Genomic DNA, 23931 nt, shown 5'->3' on the forward strand with positions numbered 1-23931 from the left:
GCTCTGTGAGTCATCCTTGCTCCTTGGGCTCTTCCTCACTCACTGTGGGGCTGTGATTGGTGGGGCGCCCTGGCCCCTGAGTAGTGCTATGTGACCCTCGGCAGGCTCCCACATAGAGGTCAGTTTGCATTGTGTAGCAGATGCCAACCTGCCTGTGGAATGGTGAGTTTGTGCTGTGTGTGGCTGCGCGGCATCAGTATCCATGGTAAGGAAATGGTTTCACTATTCCTTGTTTCGCTATGACTCCAGAACCCCTCTCTTGCTCACATACGCACTCGGAATTAGAACAGGTTTACAAAACAATATTTGCCCTTACTGCACGCTAGTTGCTTTAATACTTTTCATTCTGTTCTCTGTGCTGCTTTTCCATTTATTTTCTTTTTATCTCTTTTGAATCCTGGTTGTGACACATTAAATTGATTTCATGACCCACAGTTTGAAAAGTATTTGAGTAGATGACTGCTAATGTCTCTTTCTTTTCTTAAGAGCCTGTAGTTCTAAGCTGTTGTAATTAAGTAAACATTTACAACTATGTGGAGGTTATACTATAAATAGTAATACATTTTTCCTCCCATATTTTGATAAATCAAGAAATAATTGGAAAAATAAATCAATAGTATAGAAAGCTTTTTTAAAAATTACATTGAAGCTTAAGAAAAATGATTATAAACATCTTAATTAAAAACTCTTTTTGAGCATACTTCTCGGGGCTTTTAACCTAGATCAGGAAAATTGGGATACTCCTGTTACTTGAGTATTAAAATGAGGTCTCCCTGAGAACCCTGGGGTTGGCCTCTGCATTGCCTTGTTGTTCCTGTTTCTGATGCTGGTTGGCCTTTTGTTGATCACATGGCTGCTGGTGTGGCCTAAAGGTGACTTGGTGCCTGGGGAGGGCTGTAACTCTGAGTTTCTACCGAGCTTCTGGGCGGCTGTGTTTGCTTGTGTGTCTTGACGTCATCCTTGCAGGAAGGTTTAGGGATAGGAGGAGTCCTATTCTGGGCAGTCAGTGGCAGCTGGTCTATGCTAGGAAGCCCTGCTGGGAGCAGCCCTGGGGCGTAGAGCCAGCCTCTGCCCGCAGCGGGGAAAGCCTTTCTCCACGGGGTCCTGCAGCTCACGTTGGATCTGACGTACCTGAATTTCCCACTTAACTCTCTGTCAGAGATAGTTAAGGGTTGTAGGTGCCCCACCTCCGAGTAGACCCTGTGGTGCTGGGCACTCAAACTCCGGGTCAAGGAGTGAGAGCAGTTGACGGGGAATATGGGGGTTAGAGGTGAAGCACCCATTCAGGCTCTCACCCACTGTCCACCCCTCCTCCTGTGCGCTTTCATGGTGCTGCCTTCTAAGGTCCTCATTTTGGCCACAGGGCAGGGCCCAGCTTTTGGGTGGAATATTGTTTGGAAGAGAGCCAGGTGGGTAGGATCTGAGTCTTGGTGCTGCCACTCCACCAGGCGTCGTCTTGGGGAAGTGACTTCACTTCTTTCTGCTTGGGTTTCCTCGTCACTAAAATGGGAACAGCAGGCACTTGCTTCAGGAAGCTGTCGTGCCTTCACCAGGAGCAGAAGGACGCCCAGTGCTCAGCCCAGCATCTGGTCGGCACTCATCGATGCTCATGGTCTCTGGGAGAGTGGGTGCACTTGCCTGAACCCACTGGCGTGGGTCCTCAGAAGCTGACCTCACAGGTATGACATTGGAGCAATGAATAGGGTCTGAAGAAAGAAGTTTTTACTCTACACACTTAGCAAAACTAATATCTGTCTATTCTTGAGTGCTGTCACTGGGCTGCAGCCCTTAGAGATTCTTGATGTAGAGTCTGGCAGAGAACATCGTTTCATCATTTGTGTGTGTGTGATTTTTAGAGACATTATTTAAAAAGCCTTGTATTTAAAGCATAATTAGTTAGGAAATATTCCCCTTCTTGTTAAAATCATTACCATGAACAAACCTTTTAAAGAAAGCAGATCATCTGAGCCTAGTCACTGTAAAGCAATGTAGATTAGAAATTTAGCTTTTTAAAATGAATTAAAATTATTAAAGAAATGCCAAATGTAATGTAAACATGTTTTAGTAATCTTCGGGAACTGTTAACACGTGGAAGCTTGGATGGCACGAGGCATTGTGTGATTGTGTGATTGAAAATCCAGTGCTGCCCAGGTTCGGACGTGGTGGGTGTGTAACAGAATGCGGGTGTTGGGGTGGAGAAAGGCTGAGAATGCTGTTCTGATTACTTGGAGGAAAGTTCCAGTCACATTGCAGCCTTTTCATACATCTCAGTGAGTCTTGTTCCCTTCCCTGAACCAGGAAGTCGAATTTGGCCAAGCACGAATGAGCAGTCCTCAGAGCATCCACGTTGCTTGAAAAGGCCAAGACTTGAGGTTCAGTTAGGACTCACTTGACAACACATGTCTTCTCAGCTTGCCCCTTATTACACACAGAAAATACTTGTAAAGTTACGTGGACATGTTAACCTTGGCAAGACACCGTAAAAAACTTTTAAATGAATAATACAGGATTAGAATTTGGCCCGATTTTATGCATTAATTAAGAATGATGCAGTTAAAAATATGTTTTGGGAACAACCCTTAAATTCTAATAAATTGTGCCTTGTGTTCCTGTAACACAGTGTCCGTCCTTTCACTGGAACTTTTTCTGGTGTAGCCCATAAATTCTAGACTTACGTCACATAACTATTTGCGTTCACCATCTAGGAGTCTCATTACCTGCAGTGCTGTGCTGGCCTGATGGCTCTGCAACTCGGGACACTGGCTGTCCTTTGGGGGAAAGTGAGGATATGCTGGCTGTGGCTTCAAGCAAAAAAGATGCTTTTCTTAAAGAGGAGGGGAAAGATTCGCTTTCTGCAGCAAGTGCCTTTCCTGCTGAGCACATGTGGTAAGAAGCAGACAGGCCTGTGGCGTGGGCTAACGGTGGGGTTTTGCTTCCTGAATCGTCAGCCTGCAGGGCAGGAGCCCCAGGGAGCTTTGTGGACATAGGCATTGTAACTTCAAAGTCAAACTCTTCCCTGGGAACACAGAGTAATTAGACCAGAAGGATCTCTGAAACTCCTTTCAACTTTTAAGATTTGAACTTGCGCCTCACAAGTGGGGCCTGCCTCAAACAACCCCACAAAGTACAACAATCAATATTTAGCCTTGGACTCCACTGAACCTTAGCTCAGCAGGCAAACTCAAGAAGGTGCTTGGTCAGCCTGGGACTCTTGGACCAGGCAGTTTACCACAAGAGCTTTCTCCAGTGAGGAGGGGGAAATAGGCAGGATTCCCCTCAGAGGAGGGGTGGATAGGACACCTGGAGCCTGGGGTTGCTCACAGTCCCACTCTACACTTGCCCCACCTCACCTGTGGGACAGGTAAGCCCTCTGCGCAGCAAAGTCTGCACGGTATGGAGTCTGGTCAGATGAAGTGGAGTGCGCGTCTTTGTTCCGTTAGCCCCTGTCAGAGCTCAGAGATGAATATCCGTGGGTGTGGGTCAGAGCTGGCCCTGGTGAGGCACCCTCACTGTTCAGTCCCGACTGTCTCTGCACATGCACTGGGCAGCAGGCCTTCAGGGCGTGGGCGCTTTCTGGTCTGACCTTCTAAATGGGAGCAATGATGGTGCATCCAGCCCATCCCGAACTTACACCTTGTCCCCGGATGTCACTATAACACTCTCACAACGGTGTTATGTCCACAGAGGGTTTCTACTCAGTTCAAAGCCTTTGAAGCACCAACGACCTGACGAGGGGGTGCCTCATGCACTTATGGCTGGAGTGGTGTTCTGTGTGCACAATGCAATAATACACTAAAATGCTGGGTGTGAATTAGGCTTTCTCTTGGCACAGCTAGGACTATGTACTATAATTAAATAATTTTAAAGATGTTATCTAAATTTTACCCCAGTTACTGGTGTCCTCAGGTGCTGGCAGAAGCAAACACTGGGCCTTAAGGGGGTAACCCTTAGAAAGGTGAGGGAAAGCTGACGGGTCATGCTTCAAACCACGGGAGCACAGGACCACGGCCAAGCACGTGTGTAACCACAGCTCACTCCAGCTTCTCAGAAATCACGTGTGGCTCAGCAGTGGGCTGCAAACTTATTATAAGAGTTTATCAATTTTAATGGTGAATTTTGGGTAAAAATGTTGCCAAATCTTTACAGGGAATATTTGGATATTCAGAGTTTAGATAGCAAGAGGCACATGCTTTGGTTTTGATTAATTTGATGTGATTGAAGACTTGGCCAACTCAAAATAATTTTCCAGATTTATCTAATCAATTGGAGAAACAACTAAATAATCTGATTCAGTTTAGGAGATTGCAGTGCAATTACAGAATTAAACATGGAAGGATAGACATTATGCGAGAGGTTAAATTTGAGCAGTGGAGGAAGGAAGTGGCCAAAAAGATGTTTATTCTATGTCCACTTGGCATCTGTAAAACAAATTATGACATGAAAGTGTCAGATACTAGTTTACATCCTCGTGACAGGTGGGGGAGACGGGGGTTTGAAACCACACCGTGTGCCCTGCTCTGCTGCAGGTTTTGTGCAGCGTCAGCACAGGAGACGGCCGGCGGTGGCATCACAGTGGAAGCAAGAGTGCTCCGCGATCACACGCTGGCAACAGGAGACTCCGGCCACATGACTGCTTATCAAAACCAGACATCTCCTGTAACTACTGAAGGGTGCCAGAACGAAAATACTTTATTTTTTCCCTCTTACTTCTCTAAAGATAATTGTTTTCTTGGGAGTTTAGATTGCATAAGGCATAAGAAATGTGTTGTTTAATTAAAGCATAATGTAATCGTTCTTAGACTCAGAACGCTCTTCAGGAGAGAACACAGCTTGGTTTTCAGTCCTTTGCCAGCTGAGCATTTCAGCTACGTTAACAAGGGTGTGAATCTTTATCTTTTGTGTTCATTTGGATAATTCAGGTGAGATTCAAGTGGGATAAATCTAGACAAGGCCCTTTTCATTTGGTGTCCATACCATTTTGAGACATCTACTTCTCAGCAATGGCTTTGAGCATTTTGAGTTGCCAGTGAACCCAAGTAAGTGGTTTGTCTCCATTTAGTCATGTAAATGGGAATGGAAATTGAACAAGAAGTTACTGTGTCTGTAAAAATCACAGGCATCGATTGGTGTTGACTTTGCCCTAGAGGAGTCTAGTTCTAAATCTGCCTGAAGTGTAGAACCAGTCGTGAACGAGTCATGATTCAATTGTGTACAAGTACAACCAGAAATCTATACATGTATATAAGTAACTATGAGTGTGTGTGTGTATATTTGTTGTATTTTAAACTACTTGAGAGTAAGTTGCAGACACTGTAAGACTGTATCATGTTACTTGTGAGTACAAGGATACTTACCTATGCGACCACTTTAATTGTCGCTGTTGTTTCAGTTCTTACTGTATAACAAACCACCCGACAACAGGGCTGAAGACAGTGACCAGTTATTATCTTTCATGACTTTATGGGTTTATTGGACACGGCTCCAAGTGGCATCACTGGGGTCATCTGGAGTCTCAGGAGACTGCCCTGTTCAGAGGCTTGCTCCTGGGTCTGGAGCTTTGCTGGCCAAACCCCTCAGTTCTCCTCTACGACGTCTCCCCGCGTGGCTTGGGGCCTCACAGCAAGGTGGCAGGGTTCCAAGAGGTGAGGTAACCAGCGTTTGAGAAGCTGAGGCTGCAGATGCTGTACACCTCCGTGGTGACCCTGCTTTCCTTGAGGGGCAGTGTGGAATATCCATGCCGTAATCTTGAGTGGGGAAGGATGAGGTGTGAGGTTGCCTGCAAGGGGGGATATGGCATCTCCTAGCATCCCGTCTGTGCCCAACGTAGCTCAACTTTGAGCTCCTTAAAGGCAGCGCCGGTGCCATGCCCAGGGAGAGGGCCCTGCCCGAGCACACAGTAGGCATGCAGGAAGCCTGGGCTTCGGGGGAGTTTGGGGATTCTAAGGCAAGGCACTGCTGCCGTTGAGCATACTGGCGTATTTCCACGTGGGTTGACCTGTATTTCAACTGATGGGTTGAAGGTTAGGCTGTCAATGCCAGGGTCATGACCTCAGGCGACAGCAGTCCAGCTGTGTATCATAAGATCCACACAGAGAAACTTTATGTGACTTATTGACTGTGCGCTTTGTTGGGGCAGCTTGGCTGATAAAAGTCAGATGCATTTTTATAATTATACATTGTTAAATAATCATCAAACCGTTAAGACAGTCTTAAATTTTTCTTTTCTGCGTTTAAAAAATTTAGATTTTTGAAATCTAGATTTATACAATTTCTGAAGTATCTTTTGCATTCCATTCATCTTGTTTCTTTGGACAATTTAAGAAAACAAAACAAAGACCTAAATATTGATTCATGTGACTAAGAAATAATGCTCCAAAAGCAGTCTGTTTCTGGATAATTGGCAGCTGCTGCTGGCTGACCTCACATTCCTCTTGGAATGTGTCTGCGGTTCCTCTCCGTTGACTGGGCTCTTCAACACCCAAGGACAGGCTCCCGTTCCTGAGAGGGTGCTGGTGCATTTGTTGCTTAGTTAGTACTACGTTGTTGCTGAAGATCACAGGACATCCAAAAAGAATAAGTCAGGGTCACTTTAACCTCGAATGTGACCTTATCAAGGTTCCCCGACATATGTAAATTCCCTTTAGAAAGCTGAACTACTTGCCTTTCGAAGCATTGTAAGGAGCTAGCCCTCTGCCTGCAGTGACTCAGGCATCCCTTTCTGGAGCTGGACATGTGCTTTCTCCTATGTCATAACCTCTCTTGTCGTATTTCTGTTGAGAAACTGAGGTAAATTCAAGAACTAGGTGAGTGTTATTCCCTTTTTACAGGTGGGGACAGCAGATAGTAGCTTTTCCAGGATTGTACAAGGAAGTAAAGTCAGGGGTGGATCCAGAACCCAACTCTCATGACTCCTGAAGCCCCAGACTGGCTCCAGTTCTCTAGAAAACCATCATCACTACTGTTATGTTGCTGCGTGCACAGTGTGGAAAGGGATCCAGTCGATTTAGACTTAGTAAGAGTTGAACACTCACTTTGTGCCAAACCCTGTTGCTAGGCAATATCGTATCTATTGAAACATTCAGATCTGGGTCACTTATTTCTCTATGTTTGGGAGATTTTTAGCCACATGGGAAATCTTTAAAGACTTGAGCTTTAGTCATGCTGCTTAGGTCATGAATTATGAAATGGTTTAGTGCTGTTTCAACTAGATGCGGATTTTGACACTGATAGATTTTTTTTCTTTTACAGTTGTGACTAATGTTATCTAAGATGTGTATGAAAAAAGTTTATATATGTCTGTAGGCTAAACAGTGTCAGATCACTTGAAAACCTGGGAGATTTTTTGTGCGTTCTGGTAAGCTTGTCTCTGTAATAATGAATACACCACACACACACATGTTACATATATATTAAACAAAGTTAAGAAACACAGTGATAAATCCAAGTTATTCTCATTGTGTATTGTGAGATAACTTTACCAATATCCAACTAACAACAGCCTTGCATTCTTTAAACTTTTAAACGTCTCTTGACTTCTTTGGCATTTGTGTCCCTCCGTATACTTTGCTTAAAAGTAAATTTCAGTAGCTTTCAGAATTTTTTCCATAAAATGAGGCTTTCTAAACCCAGCTGGGAAAAAGATTAGAAGAGATGAGAAGTATCCAACATTTTTTGTGTAGGACTTTTTTGGAGTGGGTGAGAAGAAGGTGTGTGTGTGTGTAGGGTGTGTGTATATAGGGTGTATGTAGGGTGTATGAGGGTGGGTGGATGTGTAGGGTGTGTGTGGGTGTAGGGTGTATATAGGGTGTGGGTGTAGGGTATATATAGGGTGTGTGTGTAGGTTGTATATAGGGTGTGTGTGTAGGGTGTATATGGTGAGTGTGTGTGTGTATAGGGTGAGTGGGGGGTGGCTGGGTGTAGGGTGTGTGTGAAGGGTATATCTGGGTGGGTGAGTGTGTAGGGTAGGTGTGGGAGTATGTGTAGGGTGGGTGTGTAGGGTGTATGTAGGTGGGTGTATATGTGTGTATAGGGTGGGTGGGAGGTGGGTGTAGGATGTGTGTCAAGCGTGTATGTGGATGGGTGGTTGTGTAGGGTATGTGTGGGGATGTGTGTAGGGTGAGTGTGTAGGGTGTATGTGGGTGGGTGTGTGTGGGTGTATGTATTTAGGATGTGTGTGTGTATGTGTAAGTTGCCTTTATCTGTTGCAGTAAAACAGTCTCTTCTATTTCTGGGAGACTTTAATCCACTTTTAATGGTTTATCACACCAGGAGAACACTCTCAACCTCACAGATGGCATACACTGTGTCACTTCACTTCTAATAAAAATGTTCCCTTCAAGAAAATATGTGCCTGCATTGTGTGCCAAAACACAAACAGAAATCTTGGAGAACTGAGGTAGCTCAGGGAATTAATCTCTTATGGAAAAGCCTTCCCTACCAGAAATGATAGAAAATAGAATTTAAGCCATGAAGGTCAGAGCGGAGTGAGTTTTGTGTTGACTAGTTCCAAAACATATCCTAGAAAAGTCACAAAAACAACTGTACATCTCCTGCCGCCTGGTCAAGGAAGCCTGGCCCGGACAGGACGAGGGGCCGCGGTTCAGGGTTCGCCGGTTCAGATCCTGGACGAGCACCTATGCATCGCTCATCAAGCCACGCTGAGGCAGCATCCCACGTAGAAGAGCCACAACTCTACAGCTATGATACACAGCTGTGTACTGGGGCTTTGGGGAAAAAAAAAGAAACAAAAAAGAGGAAGATGGACAACAGATGTTAGTGCAGGGCCAATCTTCCTTGAAACAAAAACAAAAATCTCAAAAAAAACAAAAGAAAACTTACAGTTCAGTAAGTTTTTTCCTGCTGCTGGCGCCAGTCCTTCAGGAATCTTTCTGGTCCCCAGCAGAGGCTTGTTATATGGAGCAAAGTGGACTGAGGCAGGTGGACACCAAACACCCACCCAAGAACTGGCTGTGCTGTAGCTTCTTGGTCTCTTGTGAGCAGCGAGGGTCTAGTTCCAGGCCTGGGCGATGGTAACTGCTTAGTGACACTGGCATGTGACTTTAGGCCCATCATTTCGCCCCTGTACTTGTAATGGACAAGGCTGTTTCAGGTCAGGCAAGGCCAGGAAAAAGCTGGACCACGGTCTGGACTGGGAAGGATATTATAGTGGTTTTTAGAGAGAAGTTGGAGGAAATGATTGCTTAAATGTACATTTTCAGTGTTTTAGGTAATTGAAATGATGTCTTTGAAGGGGCTCATATTAGTTGAGGCTGAAGTAGTTTTATAATAAAACCCCAAAGATAATTCCAATTATTTGGACATGGTGCATGCTGGTCACTGTGCCCACAGCCTGCCCTGAGCCACATCGAAGTCTTGTGACTCCAGTCAGTCAAGGGAGGGGTGGGAGGCTTTGAAATTCAAGAATCATTTTTGATCAATTTCATTATTTTCAAATATATGTTTAAAAGGTTAAATTAAATAGTTTTAATACTATTAGATCCAAATTTTATTCATTGCTTTTCCTCACAGCCCCCAGTGTAGTATCACATTATTAATACTTAATGATTACTTGTTGATGAATAACAGTAGTAATTATTCCAAGTTAGCACTTAGTTAATTGTAAAATACACAGTTAATTGAAAACATTTTGAAACACTCTTCCATTTTTAAGCCATTCAAAAATGTAGCATATAGTTATTGATAATTTTAATCATGAGTAATAACCTGGAAATGTGTAGAAAAGTACTTATTTAAAACTTACAGTTCAGGGGGCCGGCCCAGTGGCGTAGTGGTTAAGTTCGTGCATTCTGCTTCGGCGGCCCGGGGTTCGCCGGTTCAGATCCTGGACGCGCACCTATGCATCGCTCATCAAGCCACGCTGAGGCGGCATCCCACATAGAAGAGCCACAACTCTACAGCTATGATACACAACTATGTACTGGGGCTTTGGGGTAAAAAAAAAAGAAACAAAAAAGAGGAAGATGGACAACCGATGTTAGCGCAGGGCCAATCTTCCTTGAAACAAAAACAAAAAAATCTCAAAAAAAACAAAAGAAAACTTACAGTTCAGTAAGCTGAAAAATTGTGACTTCTCAATAATTCCAAATTTCTTTTTAGTGGGATCCAAATTGTAGAATTTTCTCTGCGTGAGGAAGGTGTGGTGATTCCTTTTGGTTTTTTTGTCGTGATCTGTTAAGTGTGTCTGTTTCTCAGTAGCGTGCTTGCTGTGTCGTGGATAGGACCACCATGTGAGTGGGCACCAGCCTGAGCCTGTGGTGGGTGCTGGGCCAGTGTACCTGTCAGTGTGGGGGACTTGGCGCAGAGCAGCTAAGGAAGATGTAAAGGATTCCTTAGACCCAAGAACTCTATTCCAGAAGCCGTCAGAGCAGCTTCTGTCTGTTGAAAGGAAACCAAGTTACCACTGCTGCACCAGGACCTTAATTTCTGAGTTTCTGACCTGTGGAGAGGGAAGGTGGGTGGGAGGTGAGACTTCCAAAGCGGGAGTGCCCCCTGAATGCTTGTCATGAGCTCCAGATACTTCACTTCTCCATAGTCAAGGAAATTGGGAGTGGAAGACACCAATTAGGGCATTTCCTTCCTCTTGCAACCAGCTGGCTTTTCCCTCATCTGGTCTGTGTTGTGTGAAACCATAGCTGGTTCTCCATCCCTGTAACCGTGGTCGTGTTTGGACTCTGGTGGTTACGTTCCACAGTGGAAGGATTTAGATGGTGGAGAGAACTCGAGGGGAGTCAGGGCCGGGAGGGGTGCCGTAGTTTACCCAGAGTGTGCCCCTGCGCTGCTGGTCTCCAGGGTCTGGAGATTTTTAGGAGCATGTCGTCATTGTCCTTGTCAAGTACTCTTCTACACATTTCCAGGTTATTACTCATGATTAAAATTATCAGTAACTATATACTACATTGTCACAATGCAGGTGCTGAGCAGGGAGGGAGGGGGGCCATCAAAGGAACCACCCACTGGACAGTCCAGTGGCCAGAGACGTGAGCAGTGGGGCCTGCGGTGTGAGTGCCGAGTTCTGATGGTACCGGAACTGATGGATGAGAAGACACAAGTGAGCCAACTGAAGTCTCACCAAGCCCTTGAACCAGGAGAGGACGGAATTACTGCAGGAGGAAGAAAGTTTCAGGCACAGTATAATTTCCCAATTTTCCACTAAGATTGAGAGTGAACCACTGAGTAGTGTTAAATTCGTTGTGTGTTTATGAGGAATCTTTCATCTAGAAATCCCAGGTCCAGTCTGATCAGGGCCCTGGTTAAAATATGGAAGCTGTTGCTTTAAGAGTGTGTTCAAATGACTAAAAGAGAACCCAGTTTTGTTTAACTCCCTCACCGACCTTTGGGAAACTGAAGGACAGTGAGAACCCCAGTTCCTTTCCTCTTCGCTGGGAGCCTGTGATTTGTGGGAGTGTCCACACCGACAGGTTATGGAGGACAGGCAGACAGCATCATACAGGGCTGTGTCTGTGTGCACCCACCGTAACGAAGCTCTGCTCTGGACCCTGTAAGGGTATGTGTTTAGAAATTTGGCACAATCCATAGCAGAACCAGTGCAAATGCTAATATTATGACTTTTTATACAATTCCAGAGCAGAGGTCCATTTCTAATCAAGTAAAATACCAAAGAATCAGATGGTCTCCCCCTTATTCTGAGCGGGTGGAAAGGTTCCGTGTTTCTTCTCACATAGATAATAAGGTGATTGTTTGCAACTATTTGGTAAAATCCACTGCTATCTGTCTTTACATTTCTTCTAAGGATTTGCAGTCCAAAAGTGAAATATATGTGACGTGCCACTGGGTTTGGATTGGAGAGAAAGTGTACCATCTGAAACCATCGTGTATGTGTGTGTGTAAGAGAGACAGAGAGGGAGAGATGAAGAGCTGCTCTGTGCATAATGTACCTTCAGGGGAGAAAAATAATCTAGGAATTATTTTCATGTGTAGACAAATATAGTCACTTATTTTTAAATTCAGGCCACTATTTCATATTGACTCCCAAAGTAAAACAAACAATTTTGTAAAGTGACCCCAGACTGGCTTTCATTCTGCCTCTCGACCTGCCCCTGGGAGCTGTTGTGCTTGCTTTCAAGGGCTCTTCTCCTCTCCTGTCCCTATTTTATCTTCTATGCACAGCACACGATGCTCTGCACTTGGTACTGGGGACGTCCCATAAAAATAACCCCTGTGCCTACCATTGACAGTTGGCCTGAGCCTTGAGGATGGCATTCTAGGTGGTGAGAGATAAAAATCGATGTATAGAGATGATATTGAAATGAAACCTGTAGAATACTAATGGTGTGGGCCACCAATCTGGTGACAGGAGCCCCTGTCCACTAACGGATGCATTACGTCACCAGGAGTGGGGCGGGCGATGACAAAGCAGTGAAACGTGAGACCTCATGGGCCACAAGCCCAGACACAGGCCATCAGCTGCTGGCCACTGGTGGGCTCTCAGCATCTGGTCATCTTGACCAGGTTCTGAGAGGACTTGAAGACGACTGGGTATACCTGGGCCCAGGTAATGGCAGGTTTGTGGAAGGGGGAGGGAAGAGCGTGGCTCCTTAAAAGTAGGTCTTCACGATGTCACCAGTTGAGGAATCCTTTTGAGAGAATTGTCTACTGTTTGGGGTGACACTCCATTGGCACCTGAGTTGAGTTCTCCTCAGAGCTGGAGAACACACCCAGGAGAACACACCCTGATCAGCAGTTGTTCCACCAAGAGGCCAGTTGGCCAAAGAGAACCTGAAGGAAAGCCAGGAGCTGTTTTCTCCTCATGACAAAGGCTGGAGTGGAGGGATTTCATGTAAATAATTTTCCTTGTTATTTTAAAGGAAAATTATTTTTCAAGTCAAATGAGGCTTTTGAGGTTTCTTAGTTATGTGCCTTGCCGTGTCATCATTCTTTCACTTTTTTCTAACACATCTCAGTCCCTCGCGGGTCACTGGCCCAGCCTTGTGGTAGGATGGGAGTTGGCACAGCTGTGTTCAAAGCGTCTTCTGTTTGGCTTTATTTTCACTGGCCTGTGATCCTGGGCACAGAAGTTAGCTTCTGAGGCTCTGTTTCCTCCCTGGCAACGTGGAGCTGGTGATAACAAACAGGATGACATCTGTGCCGAGTGCCCGGCACCGGAGCTGAGGCCTCAGGACTCCCGGCCACTGTCCAGGGCTTCGGGGTCCTTATCTGCTCACGTCTGGGCTGGATGATGATCCACAGGGGCTCTTCTGACAACTAAATAGTGTATGTGTGATCCTAACACAGCCACAGGCAGTAGCCAGGACACCCTCCGGAAAGGACGCACTCTGTGTGTGGTGGAGCAGGACGCAGAACGTCCCTGGTTGTTGGCCACTCTCTCGCATGAACCCTTGCTCTCCTGGCTCCGTCCTTGCCTGCCGGCTTCCCGTGGGTTTGCCCAGTGGCAGTGTGGGGGAGGGAGCCCTGAGCTCCAGGTCGTCACCCTGCTGACCCACCCTGGTCTCGGCCCGGCTGCACCTGCACCTGGGGCCACAGCTTGAACTTGTAGCTTGGACTCTGTATCCGGAGCACGATTGTTTCTGCGATGAAACCACCTTCATGAGGAAGTTTCCCCTCCCTCTCTCCCTCCTCCAGATGGGAGCATCTTGAGTTATTTGTGGTGGTGGTTTCTGGTTTTCACTGAGTGAGTAACAGCAGGAACACGGCCCCACGCTGTGCAGTATAGAAGCGTGGAAGGAAGCACGTTCTAAAGCAGAACGTGAACTCGCTCCTCCCTGGCGGCACCCTCCTCCCCAGAGGTAGCCCACTATTGGCTCAACGTAAAGTGTTGCTTTTGGGGTGTTTTTTCACTTAGAGAAAGTTTAAAGAAATTCTTTACACCTGAAGTTAAACGTTTGCCCCTTTCTGACTCCCAGTGTCAGTTAATCCGACCTCAGGGTTAGGTGCCGTGAGCGCACTACTCAGCAAAGACAAGCAGTGGTCACATTCAAGCCAAGCTTTTCCTCGTCCACACCAGAGTGTTTAAGAATGGCACACTGTCCTTGACAGTACAGTCAACTTGTGCTCCCATCTGAGGGGGGTGCAGGGCAGGAGCTGGCCCAGGTTCTGCTATGTCATTCATGGCCGGGAATCCTCCAGAGACTGGGGCACATTAAAAAGGCTATTGCCCTCGCCTGTCTTTCATTTCCCTCTGTCTGAGCTCTAGAGGTTAGGAACGTAGTCTCTCACCATCAAGGGGCCAAGGTGACACTCACTCGGTGAAGTCCCCAAATTCAAAATACTCCCAGAGAAACACTTCGTGGTGTTGGGAGTCCAGGACCTTGCCGAAGGGATTCTTCCTAAGTTGAACTTGATACATATATAAACTAGGTCTTTGAGAACCATTGAGGATAACGCTGTGTGTCTCAGAATGTCCCTTCCATTGAAAAGTCCTTGAAAGTTAACACCAGTGGATTTCAAACCCAAGGCTTGTATATCAGAGATGCCTCTGGGTCCATTGGTGGGGTTTTTCTTTTGCAGCAATCTGTCCTTCCAACCACCTGCAAACTTGTCCAAAATGCCTTGGCTGGTCTATCACCAAGCTGGGCCTTTTGGTAATTGGAGAGTTCTTGAAACTTCATCTCCTAAGGATATTTTTCCCACCTCACTAGAAGGAAGATGATGGTGTTTATGTACTGTCACCTTCTGTCTGAGTTTGGGCACTTATAACAGAATACGACAGACTGGGTGGCTTAAACAACAGACATTTATTCCTCACAGTTCTGGAGGCTGACAGTCCGAGATCAGGGTGCTGGCATGGTCAGGTTCTGGTGAGGACTCGTCCTGGTTATGTCTTCACATGGCCTTCCTTGGTGCAAGTGCACAGAGAAAGATCCTGTGTCCCCCCCTCCTCCTGGAAGGACATTAATCCCATCATGGGGTCTCTACCCTCATGACCTCATCTAACCCTAGTCACCTCCCAAAGGCCTCACTTCCAAATATCATGACATTGGGCATTAGAGGTTCAACATATGAATTTGGGAGGACACACACATTCACCCTGTCTGTTCCCGGGGAGGATTTGGGATGTTGGGACTGAGCGCTGCTGTGGATGCAGAAAGGAGATTTGGGCCTGGAAGTATTTGTGGCCTCTTGGTCCCCAGAGATCTTTTTCACAAGACAGTAATCGCACTGTGTCTTACTACATGAGATTTCCTGAGACATTGCCTCGGATGGGCAGGCTCCTGGGGGACCGCGGCCCGCGGTGGAGTTGGGTCCCAGCTGCATTTGCAGGGTGGATCTCGGTGAGGGGACTGAGCACTCACGAGAGCCACTCCTGCCCTGCGCTGATTCAGGTGAGGGACGCGCTATCAGCATATGGGAGGAGGTGCCCCTTCTGCAGGTTAATTAGAAGTCAGTCCAAAGGCAGCCTGTTCTCAATGGAAAGCTGGAATTTGGCTTTTTAAGAGACCATTGCTCGGTTCTTCTGAATTTTGACAGCTTTCTTACGATGGTCTTTAAGCGAGGTGAGCAGCTTCAGATTCATGTTCATGTCTGGCTGCTCTTGTCTGCACCTGGCCTTACCGTGTCCTTATCCACATGCCTTGCCTGGGGCATCCCTTGTGCACTGGTTTTGCTGGGGCCTGGGGCCCTGACCCATGCAGACTCGCCCCCACATCTGTCAAGGTGTCTGGGGAGCATGAGGCCCTGCAGTTTGGAGGAAGACTGTTGGCTGCCTCTTTGAAAGGGTGGGGGCAAGCAAGCTACCCTTTGAACCTCACCTGGAGGAACTGGTGTATAAGGAGCTGTGAAAGACTAGGGAGACAAGAGGAGCCATCAGGTTGTTCTTGGGAAGCAAAAGGCCTGAGGCTTTGTCAGCTAAAGACAGTTGACCAGGTGGCCTTGGGCATGGGGTTATTGCATTCCACCTGAGGGTCTGAAAGTGGGAAGACTGTTCCTGGACTATCACTCCAAAGCCAGTGACCTCTACTGGGTGGCTTGCAACAACAGAAATCTATTCTCTCACAGTTCTGGAGGCCAGCAGTCCAAAATCATGGTCAACTGCACTCCCTCCGGAGGCTCTAGGGGAGGATCCTTCCTTGTCTCTTCCAGCTCGTGGTGGCTCCAGGCACCCCTGGGCTTGTGGCCACATCAGTCCAATCTCTGCCTCTGTGGTCACCGGTGTTCTCCTTCCTGTGTCTGTGTCCAGATGTCCCTCTTTAGAAGGGTACTTATCATTGGATTAGGGCCTGTCCTACTCCAGCGTGACCTCATCTTGACTTAATCGCATCCTCCAAGACCCTATTTCCAAATAAGGTCACATTTATAGGCACCAGAGGTTAGGATGTGGACATAAAATTTTGGGAAGGACACAACTGGACTCACAGCACCCCCTACCCCCTGATCGGCAGGATGTTGGCTGACCACTCCACCTCAGACCCGCCTCCCTCAGAGATGTGATAAACCCAAGTTCTGTACCACAGAACAAGTCGTTTGTGAGGCGAAGTGCGTTTTGTGAAGTTCTGGGTGCTGTGGGCCTTCCTTGTGGGAGACACTTGTGTCCTCTGCCTCTCACGTCCCTCCCAGCCTCTTCCCATCGCTCTGGTGTGCACGCAGGCTCAGTCCTTTCTCCACTGTACGTGGGAGGAGGAGTGGTAGTAGACAGATTTTGTATACCTCCTTGAATGCACTGAAGTCACCATGCACTTTGAGGTTAGGCTGTGGGAATGGAGTGGCCTCTAGGACCGCCTCCTTGAAAGGGAAGAAGTGTTGTCCTCGCCAGAGAGGGCCCCTGTGGTAAAGAGGGAAATAAGTTGTCGCCACATAGATTTTATCTATTTGGTGTGTAATTCATCTTACTTGGCATGGAAATTGCATTCTGGATTTTTGGAGACAGCAAGCACTGTGGTCTATCAGAATAGAATAGTAAGGCTGCACTGGTTGAGGCCACGCCCAGGATGAGGAAGGTGCAGGTGTCCTGTGAGTTGACATCTCACAGCAAATCATCTGTCGGCATCAACAGCGAGACCGTGTGTTTTTACGACACGATGAACTTTTCAATTCATGCAAGGGCTCTAAGGTGCTTCCTTTGGGGGTTCACCCTGTCATTAGGAGGCGTCTCTCTTGATCTTCCCCCATGAGGCCTGTGGCGTGCTTATCACTCTTCTTATCACTCGTACAGGCTGGTGGATAAGAGAATTTGCAGACTGGTGCACCTTCTTTGTAAAAATCACTTTTTTCACTACCGATTAGGAGGGAATATTGGTTTACATTCTTATCTCCCAGTAAAGCACAGACATTTATAAGGTGGTATAAATGCTTCCTACTGCCTTGGATGCAATAGGAAAGTTGCACCACCTCTTTTTAGAAGTTCTTTCTTTTGCCCTGTCACAGTGAATGCAACAGTAATTTCTGTAGTTCTGGGCAGTGGGCTTTCCAAATTAACAAAGAAACGATGTGAGCTGTGAGAACCCTGTCCTGGGACAGTGAGAGGCAGCAGCCCCGACCCGCTGCTTGTGCTCCACTTTGTTTTCACGGTCAGTCTGGGCGGCATCTCCACCCATCGCAAGGGTGAGGTGTGATGGCTGGCAGGCTGGGCTCCCCGGTGCCCCCCACTTCCTTCCCCAAGTGTGTCTGAACATCCCTGTAGTGATATGATATATCACTTACACTTGTAATTAAAATAAACCTTGTATTTTCTTCCTGCTCTGTCTCTCTCACTCCCCGCCCACCTCCCCAGCCCCTTCTAGAAGCCAGAGGCCTGGAGCCCACGAGAAAAAGAGGAGGGGCTTGGATTTGACTTTGGCTGAGTTATTAAACCTCCCCCCACCCTAATCAACTGGAAGATTTTAAGACACATGGTTAAGATTTGCTCCCAGGAATGCTGCCCTATCTGGAATGGTGGGGAATGAATACCAAGTATCTCCAGACTTCCGTTTTTGCTTTATTATATTTTTTAGGTTTTGTTTTGCTTTCTCCCCAGATTGTGTTTGAGGTTCGTGCTCTGATGCTAGAAGGAGCCGCAGGGCATACGGCAGAAACTGCTTTTCATTGTTGCTCACCACCCAGCATCTTTATGTGAACAGAATCTGGACGTTGGTCCCTGGGGCATCTTCCCAGCATCTGGGCTGTAAACCTGGCTCAGGACCATTAGCCCGTTAGCTTTGAGAGCGCTGCCTTGCTGGCCGTTGGATGCCTGTCTGAAACGTTGCATCAGTTGGCTTGAACTCGAAGGCCTGTGAGAAGCCCCTCTGCTGGGTCTTGCTCTGCGGGCTGGAGGGATGATTCCAGAGGAGCGACATGTGCATTCGCCTGTGGTTTTCTTGCCGTCTGTGCTCATTTCTGACTGTCCACTAATGGGCGACTTGGTTTATGACAGCACTCAAGATGGACTCTAAGGGAACACATTAGTGTTCCTGTCAGTGGGTTTAAAGGCTTAAGAATGATAACTTGTTTTTGGCGTTTGCTGTATGAATGTATGAAAAAGGTTTCGGGCTGGTAGGTCTCCTGGCCAGTGTTGGTTTGGGGGCATCCCTGGGACAGGCGTCTTTTGCTCAACTCTTCATTTTCTATCACAAGGAAGCTACTTTTTGAATTAACATCTAGATTTGAGAAAGTCAACCTGGTTGATCGTGTTCCTTTAACAAGTTGGATTTAGAAGTAAATGACAAAAAAAGGAAATGACCTTGGCTTTTCTAAGAGGCCTTTGGATTGGTGGTCCATTCTTGTTTCTGGCCACAGACTTAATTAAACTTTGTTGAAAGCAGATCTTTTAAGTGCATGAGGGATTTTTTTGTTTGTTTTTTTTGGGTTTTTTTTGCATGTGGGTGGATTCTGGGTTGGATTCAGAATTTTATATCTAAATATTACTGAAAAGTCCTTGGGCTTCTTGTATTTATTTTAGGTTTTGCACCAGTTTTGCATTATCTCAGTTGGGTATTAAATAGTTTCAGAATTGGCAGTATATAGAGGAAAACCAGATGTGTGTGCTCCAAAAAAAGTGCTTTTAGATCCAGGATTCCCTTAGTAGGCTGCTTCAGATTCATACCCTGTGCCATTTTTCTTTTCTTTGAAAATAATTGGCTCTACTTCAAAAATGTCTAGGGGAAACCCTCTAAATGAAGCTGGGAGAGGAGCACGTGCCTGCACCCCATCCGTGAGTGTGTTTCACATACAATGATGTGCTGCTCTTGGGGAGTCCCACACCAAGGTCAGCCGCAGGCGAGCTGTAGCTGGAAGCCTGGAGGTGATGCTTCTGGCTACTGGCCTGGGAGCTCACTGCATTCCAGTTAGATGTTTCTGCATTCCAGAGCCTGTTTGGAAAAGGCTGCAAACAAAATGAGTGGAAAGAACAAAGAAGGGTGAAAGCTCATTCTAGGGAGGCAAGTGGAAAGTTGTCCAGGTGCGCTGTGCCCTCACTGAGCTGCAGGAGGTGGGGACGTGGGCAGACATCGGGCTCATTGTAGAGCAGGGGGCAGGCTAAGGTGCTGGGCCCCTGTCCTCCTAACAGAGCAAGAGTCGACTGACACATTTTCAGTGGATTCCTCATCTCCGGGAGCCACAGTGATCCATGTGACTGGCACATGACCTCATTTTTGCTGCTCTACCTTTACGATTTGACATAAATGGGTTTTACTCATCACTAATTTAAAATCAAGTTCAAATCAACACATTCCATCTCAGCCTGCTCTGTATTTCAGGAGGCTGTGGACTGCTTTGAGCAGCATGGCTGAGAAGTGGGCAGATCACAGTCTTTTGTGTAATTGACTTTGTAGGACTTTGTTTTTATTTTTACTCATTTCACTGTATTAGCCTCGTAAAACACGACCTGCCCTCAAGGTGATGTGATTATGAGAGAGAGGAGGTGCATTTCTACCCGAATGTCCATTCCTGCCACCAGCTCCCCTGTGGTTGGGCCCAGGCTGCAGAGCCTTCCCTGAGGCGCTGTGTGTGGGGTCCCTGCCACCTCCTCACCTTTAGCCCCTCTCTCTGTGCCTCACTCTGTGTGCTGGCTCCTGCCTGCCCTTACCAGCTACTGATGCCTTCCTACCTCCGACTGCATCAGTCTGAAGGGAGGGCTCCCGTTGGGTCTTCTTCCATGTCGTCCTGCTAGTTAACATGATTCATTCTTTTATTATGAAAACAGCACGAGGTAAAAAAAGAAACTACCGCACAAGGTCCATGGTGAGTGAGTTTCCCTCCCAGCCTGGACGCTCACCCCCACCCCCCGAGGGTGGCCACCAGTAATTTCTGATCTTTGCTCAGTGCACAAGCTCACGTAGGTCCTTTAAAACAAACTGAAGCATCTCCAGCCACATATTTACCACCTTCTCTTAATAAATATGTCTCGATTGGCTGAAAAATCAGTGATTTATAATTTGGCCATCCTGCTGCCCATCCTTTTAGAACATCAATGAACTCCTCCTTTGTTTAAAATCAATGTCTTCAGATGGGCGAGACCCGATTCATGCGTGTCTGTCTAGCGCAGAAGAAATCGGGCTGCACGTATCCTCGGGATCCTCCTCAGCCGTGTGGTGGTGGTGGTTTTATGGAAACTGAGACTGATGTCCTCACCTGTGTTTGCTTCCATGGGCCTCACTGTGGTCAATAAGTCTGGTTTCCGTGGCGGTTCCTGCTGGAAGTCCCGGCGCCGCTGGCTGGGGAGGAGGTGAAGCGCTTGGAGAGTGGGCCTTTTGAACTCCTTACTGCATCTTCTCTCTCTTCACAATTGTAATCTTCTCTATCTTCACACTGGTTTTGAGAAGATGTGTTCTTTAACAAAATGTTAATCTCACCTTAGAAGAGTTTTTCCAAGTTTTGAGGACTACCTGAAAAGCATCTGGAATTGCTTTGTCCAAAGAGCCAGCTCTCCTGGTGCTGGAGTTAGGTGTGGGAGCTGCGGTCGCTGGGAGCAGGTGGGGCAGCCCAGCCACACAGGGTTCCTGGTAAGGCCCCCTCGTGGGGGCCCCCATCCTCTGACCAAGGCTTTGCACTGGGCCTGTGCCCAGGACGTCTTCCCCTGGCAAGCTGTTTGCCCCATCTGGATACCTACTGGTCACCCAGGACAGGCACCTGGTGAGGGTGCCCACAGCAGGGACTGGGGTGATGCTCCCACCCGAGTGCGGATGTTGGGGGGGCATGCTGTCGGGGAGACCCCTCAAGGGGCGTGTCCAGCAGTGGAGTGACACCTGCAAGCAAGTGAGGGAGGCCAGGTGGGCCACCCAGGTCCCAGTGGTGCCTTCCTGAGGCTACACAAGGGCACTGGTGGGTGAAGCAGGTGGACACAGCTCTGAGAGCCAAATCTCAGTGCCAAGCCTCTCCCAGCAGAGCTTCCTCGGTGGCCGGCCTGGCTCACGATGCTTCCCCTTCCCTTGGCTTAGTTCCAGCTTGAATGGCAGGGCAAGGTCATTTTTTTAGTATAAAAAGCTGGGCCTTTCCTTCCTGCTCTAGTTAAAGCCATTTTCTTCTGTAGAGAAGCTTGTCTCCCTGCAGCTGTACTAGCTGTCCCCACTTGAAGAACAGTGACCCCTTTCCCGGCACATTTTCTCCTGGGCGGAACGGTAGCCCCTTCCAGGTCACATTCCCAGCTCCTCACTTTGAGGTCACCATGAGCAGGTTTTCTCTGCAGGGTCTGGTGTGCGAGGAGGAGAAGGAGAGTAACTAAGTGGCTGGACGGTCTTTCCCTGCAGTCCTGTGCGTGTTAACTGTTCAGCTCATTCCTGAAGCACTTATCAAAACCAGACCAATGTGGAAACATTTAAAAGGCCTAGAGATCTGAAGGAAGTCCCACTTGAGAGCATTTTCCTATTTTTATTTTCATTTACCAGCCAGGCTGGTAATGTGCCTACCTGTTATTGTAACACTGCGCATTTAGGTTCTGAGGTTTCTGACATTATAATTCTTAAGATTTAGTCAACTGTAGATCATGAGAAAAGTCACTTTATTGGCAATGCTGACAGGAAAAAAGTCACTCTTAGATTACCACAAAATGCCTTCCATTTGTAGGGGATAGTGGCTCATCGCCAAAACCAGAGTACAGGCAGAACCTTCTCGGAAATAAGTTCCATGATTTCATAAGTTTCATTACAAAATAGCTAGATTATTTGACCTTAAATTCACTTAAGGGATCTTTTAAAATGTGCAATGATTACAAAACTGTGACCATATTATAATACCTAATATTTTAGCTTTGTATTTTAAAACATTGCATAGATTTTTTTTTTTTTTTTTAATTTCAGTCCAGGGTCTAGTAAACCAGCCGTGAGGGACTAGTGACAGACTACAAGCCAGGGTGAGAGACTAGTGACAGCATTACAAGTCAGGGCGGCCCTGAGGGACTAGTGACAGCATTACAAGTCAGGGCAGCCCTGAGGGACTAGTGACAGACTACAAACCAGGGCAGCCCTGAGGGACTAGTGACAGACCACAAGCCAGGGCGACCCTGAGGGACTAGTGACAGACCACAAGTCAGGGCGACCCTGAGGGACTAGTGACAGACCACAAGTCAGGGCGACCCTGAGGGACTAGTGACAGACTACAAGTCAGGGCGGCCCTGAGGGACTAGTGACAGACTACAAGTCAGGGCGGCCCTGAGGGACTAGTGACAGACCACAAGTTAGGGCGACCCTGAGGGACTAGTGACAGACTACAAGTCAGGGCGGCCCTGAGGGACTAGTGACAGCATTACAAGTCAGGGCGGCCCTGAGGGACTAGTGACAGACTACAAGTCAGGGCGGCCCTGAGGGACTAGTGACAGCATTACAAGTCAGGGTGAGAGACTAGTGACAGACTACAAGTCAGGGCGGGCCTGAGAGACTAGTGACAGACGACTACAATTCAGGGCGGCCCTGAGGGACTAGTGACAGACCACAAGTTAGGGCGACCCTGAGAGACTAGTGACAGCATTACAAGTCAGGGCGGCCCTGAAAGACTAGTGACAGACCACAAGTCAGGGTGGGCCTGAGAGACTAGTGACAGACTACAAGTCAGGGTGTGCTGAGGGACTAGTGACAGACCACAAGTCAGGGTGACCCTGAGAGACTAGTGACAGACTACAAGCCTGGGCGACCCTGAGAGAGTAGTGACAACACTATAAGTCAGGGCGGCCCTGAGGGACTAGTGACACCATTACAACTCAGGGCAGCCTCAGGGACTAGTGACAGCAAGTCATAAGCCTTACAAGCTCTGTATGGCCTGAGCCCATCTCTCTTCTCTGTGACACCCTCCTTCCCATCGTCTCCTCGTTTGCCGTCGCTGGGCCTTCACATTCCCTCTACATAAGACGCTCTCTCCCTCCATGCCTAGGCCAGCCCTCCACTTTCCCTTAGAACTTTCCCAAGTCTCCTCAGCTGAGAAAACTAGACATTGTTCCGTTCTCATTTACTCATTCTGAGAACATGGTCCTCTTTGCTTTGTAGTTCTGTGTTTGTTCTATGGGGTAGGCTTCTTGGGGACCCATTCCTACCCCTGCAGTGTCTTGCACACAGTGGGTCCTTAGTAGGATCTGCGTTTGGTGTTCTGGAGAGAAGGAGTTCACGTGGCGGGCTGCCATCTGGGAAGGAATTGGTGAGGGCGATACAGGGAGCAGCGGGCCCTGGGTAGGGGAGCAGGACCAGCTGGGCCTGAGGTATCAACTGACATCTAGTTGGAGCGGCCTGATGGCCTCCTGGAGCCTGTGGGTCAGTAGATGCTAGAGAGCATTTTGTGAAGGCCAGTCACATGTTGGCATTTGATCTTAAGAGAGAGTTTAATGTAAGATGATTTAGATGGCTAGTTTAAAACTCAAAGAAAAAGCAAATGTCCATTTCATTAGTTCAGACTTACCAATAAGTTCCATTCACTTTCATCAAACACTACAATCTTGCAGTTTAATGTGTCTGCAGTTGGCTCATCGTAACCAAATTACTGTATTTGTAATAGCTCTTGTAATCTGTTTGTGCATGAGCTTTCAATGGTGCTTTCAAGTTT

General features: G+C 47.3%; 1 protein-coding gene across 7 annotated transcripts in view; it reads left to right on the forward strand.

Moving 5' to 3' along the window:
• Positions 1-23931, forward strand: part of BANP (BTG3 associated nuclear protein) — a 128289-nt gene that overhangs the window by 95086 nt on the left and 9272 nt on the right. For 4 of the 7 annotated variants that reach the window (XM_058528441.1, XM_058528447.1, XM_058528444.1 and 1 more), the window contains one exon: positions 10931-12807. The exons of the other annotated variants lie outside the window; for them this stretch is intronic. In XM_058528441.1, the coding sequence (XP_058384424.1) occupies positions 10931-11173 (243 nt within the window). In that variant the 3' untranslated portion in view covers positions 11174-12807. Of the gene's footprint in view, positions 1-10930; positions 12808-23931 lie in introns of those variants that run through there. 7 annotated transcript variants of the gene reach the window in all.

The sequence above is a fragment of the Diceros bicornis genome, chromosome 32 (assembly GCF_020826845.1).
Source record: "Diceros bicornis minor isolate mBicDic1 chromosome 32, mDicBic1.mat.cur, whole genome shotgun sequence".
NCBI lineage: Eukaryota > Metazoa > Chordata > Mammalia > Perissodactyla > Rhinocerotidae > Diceros > Diceros bicornis.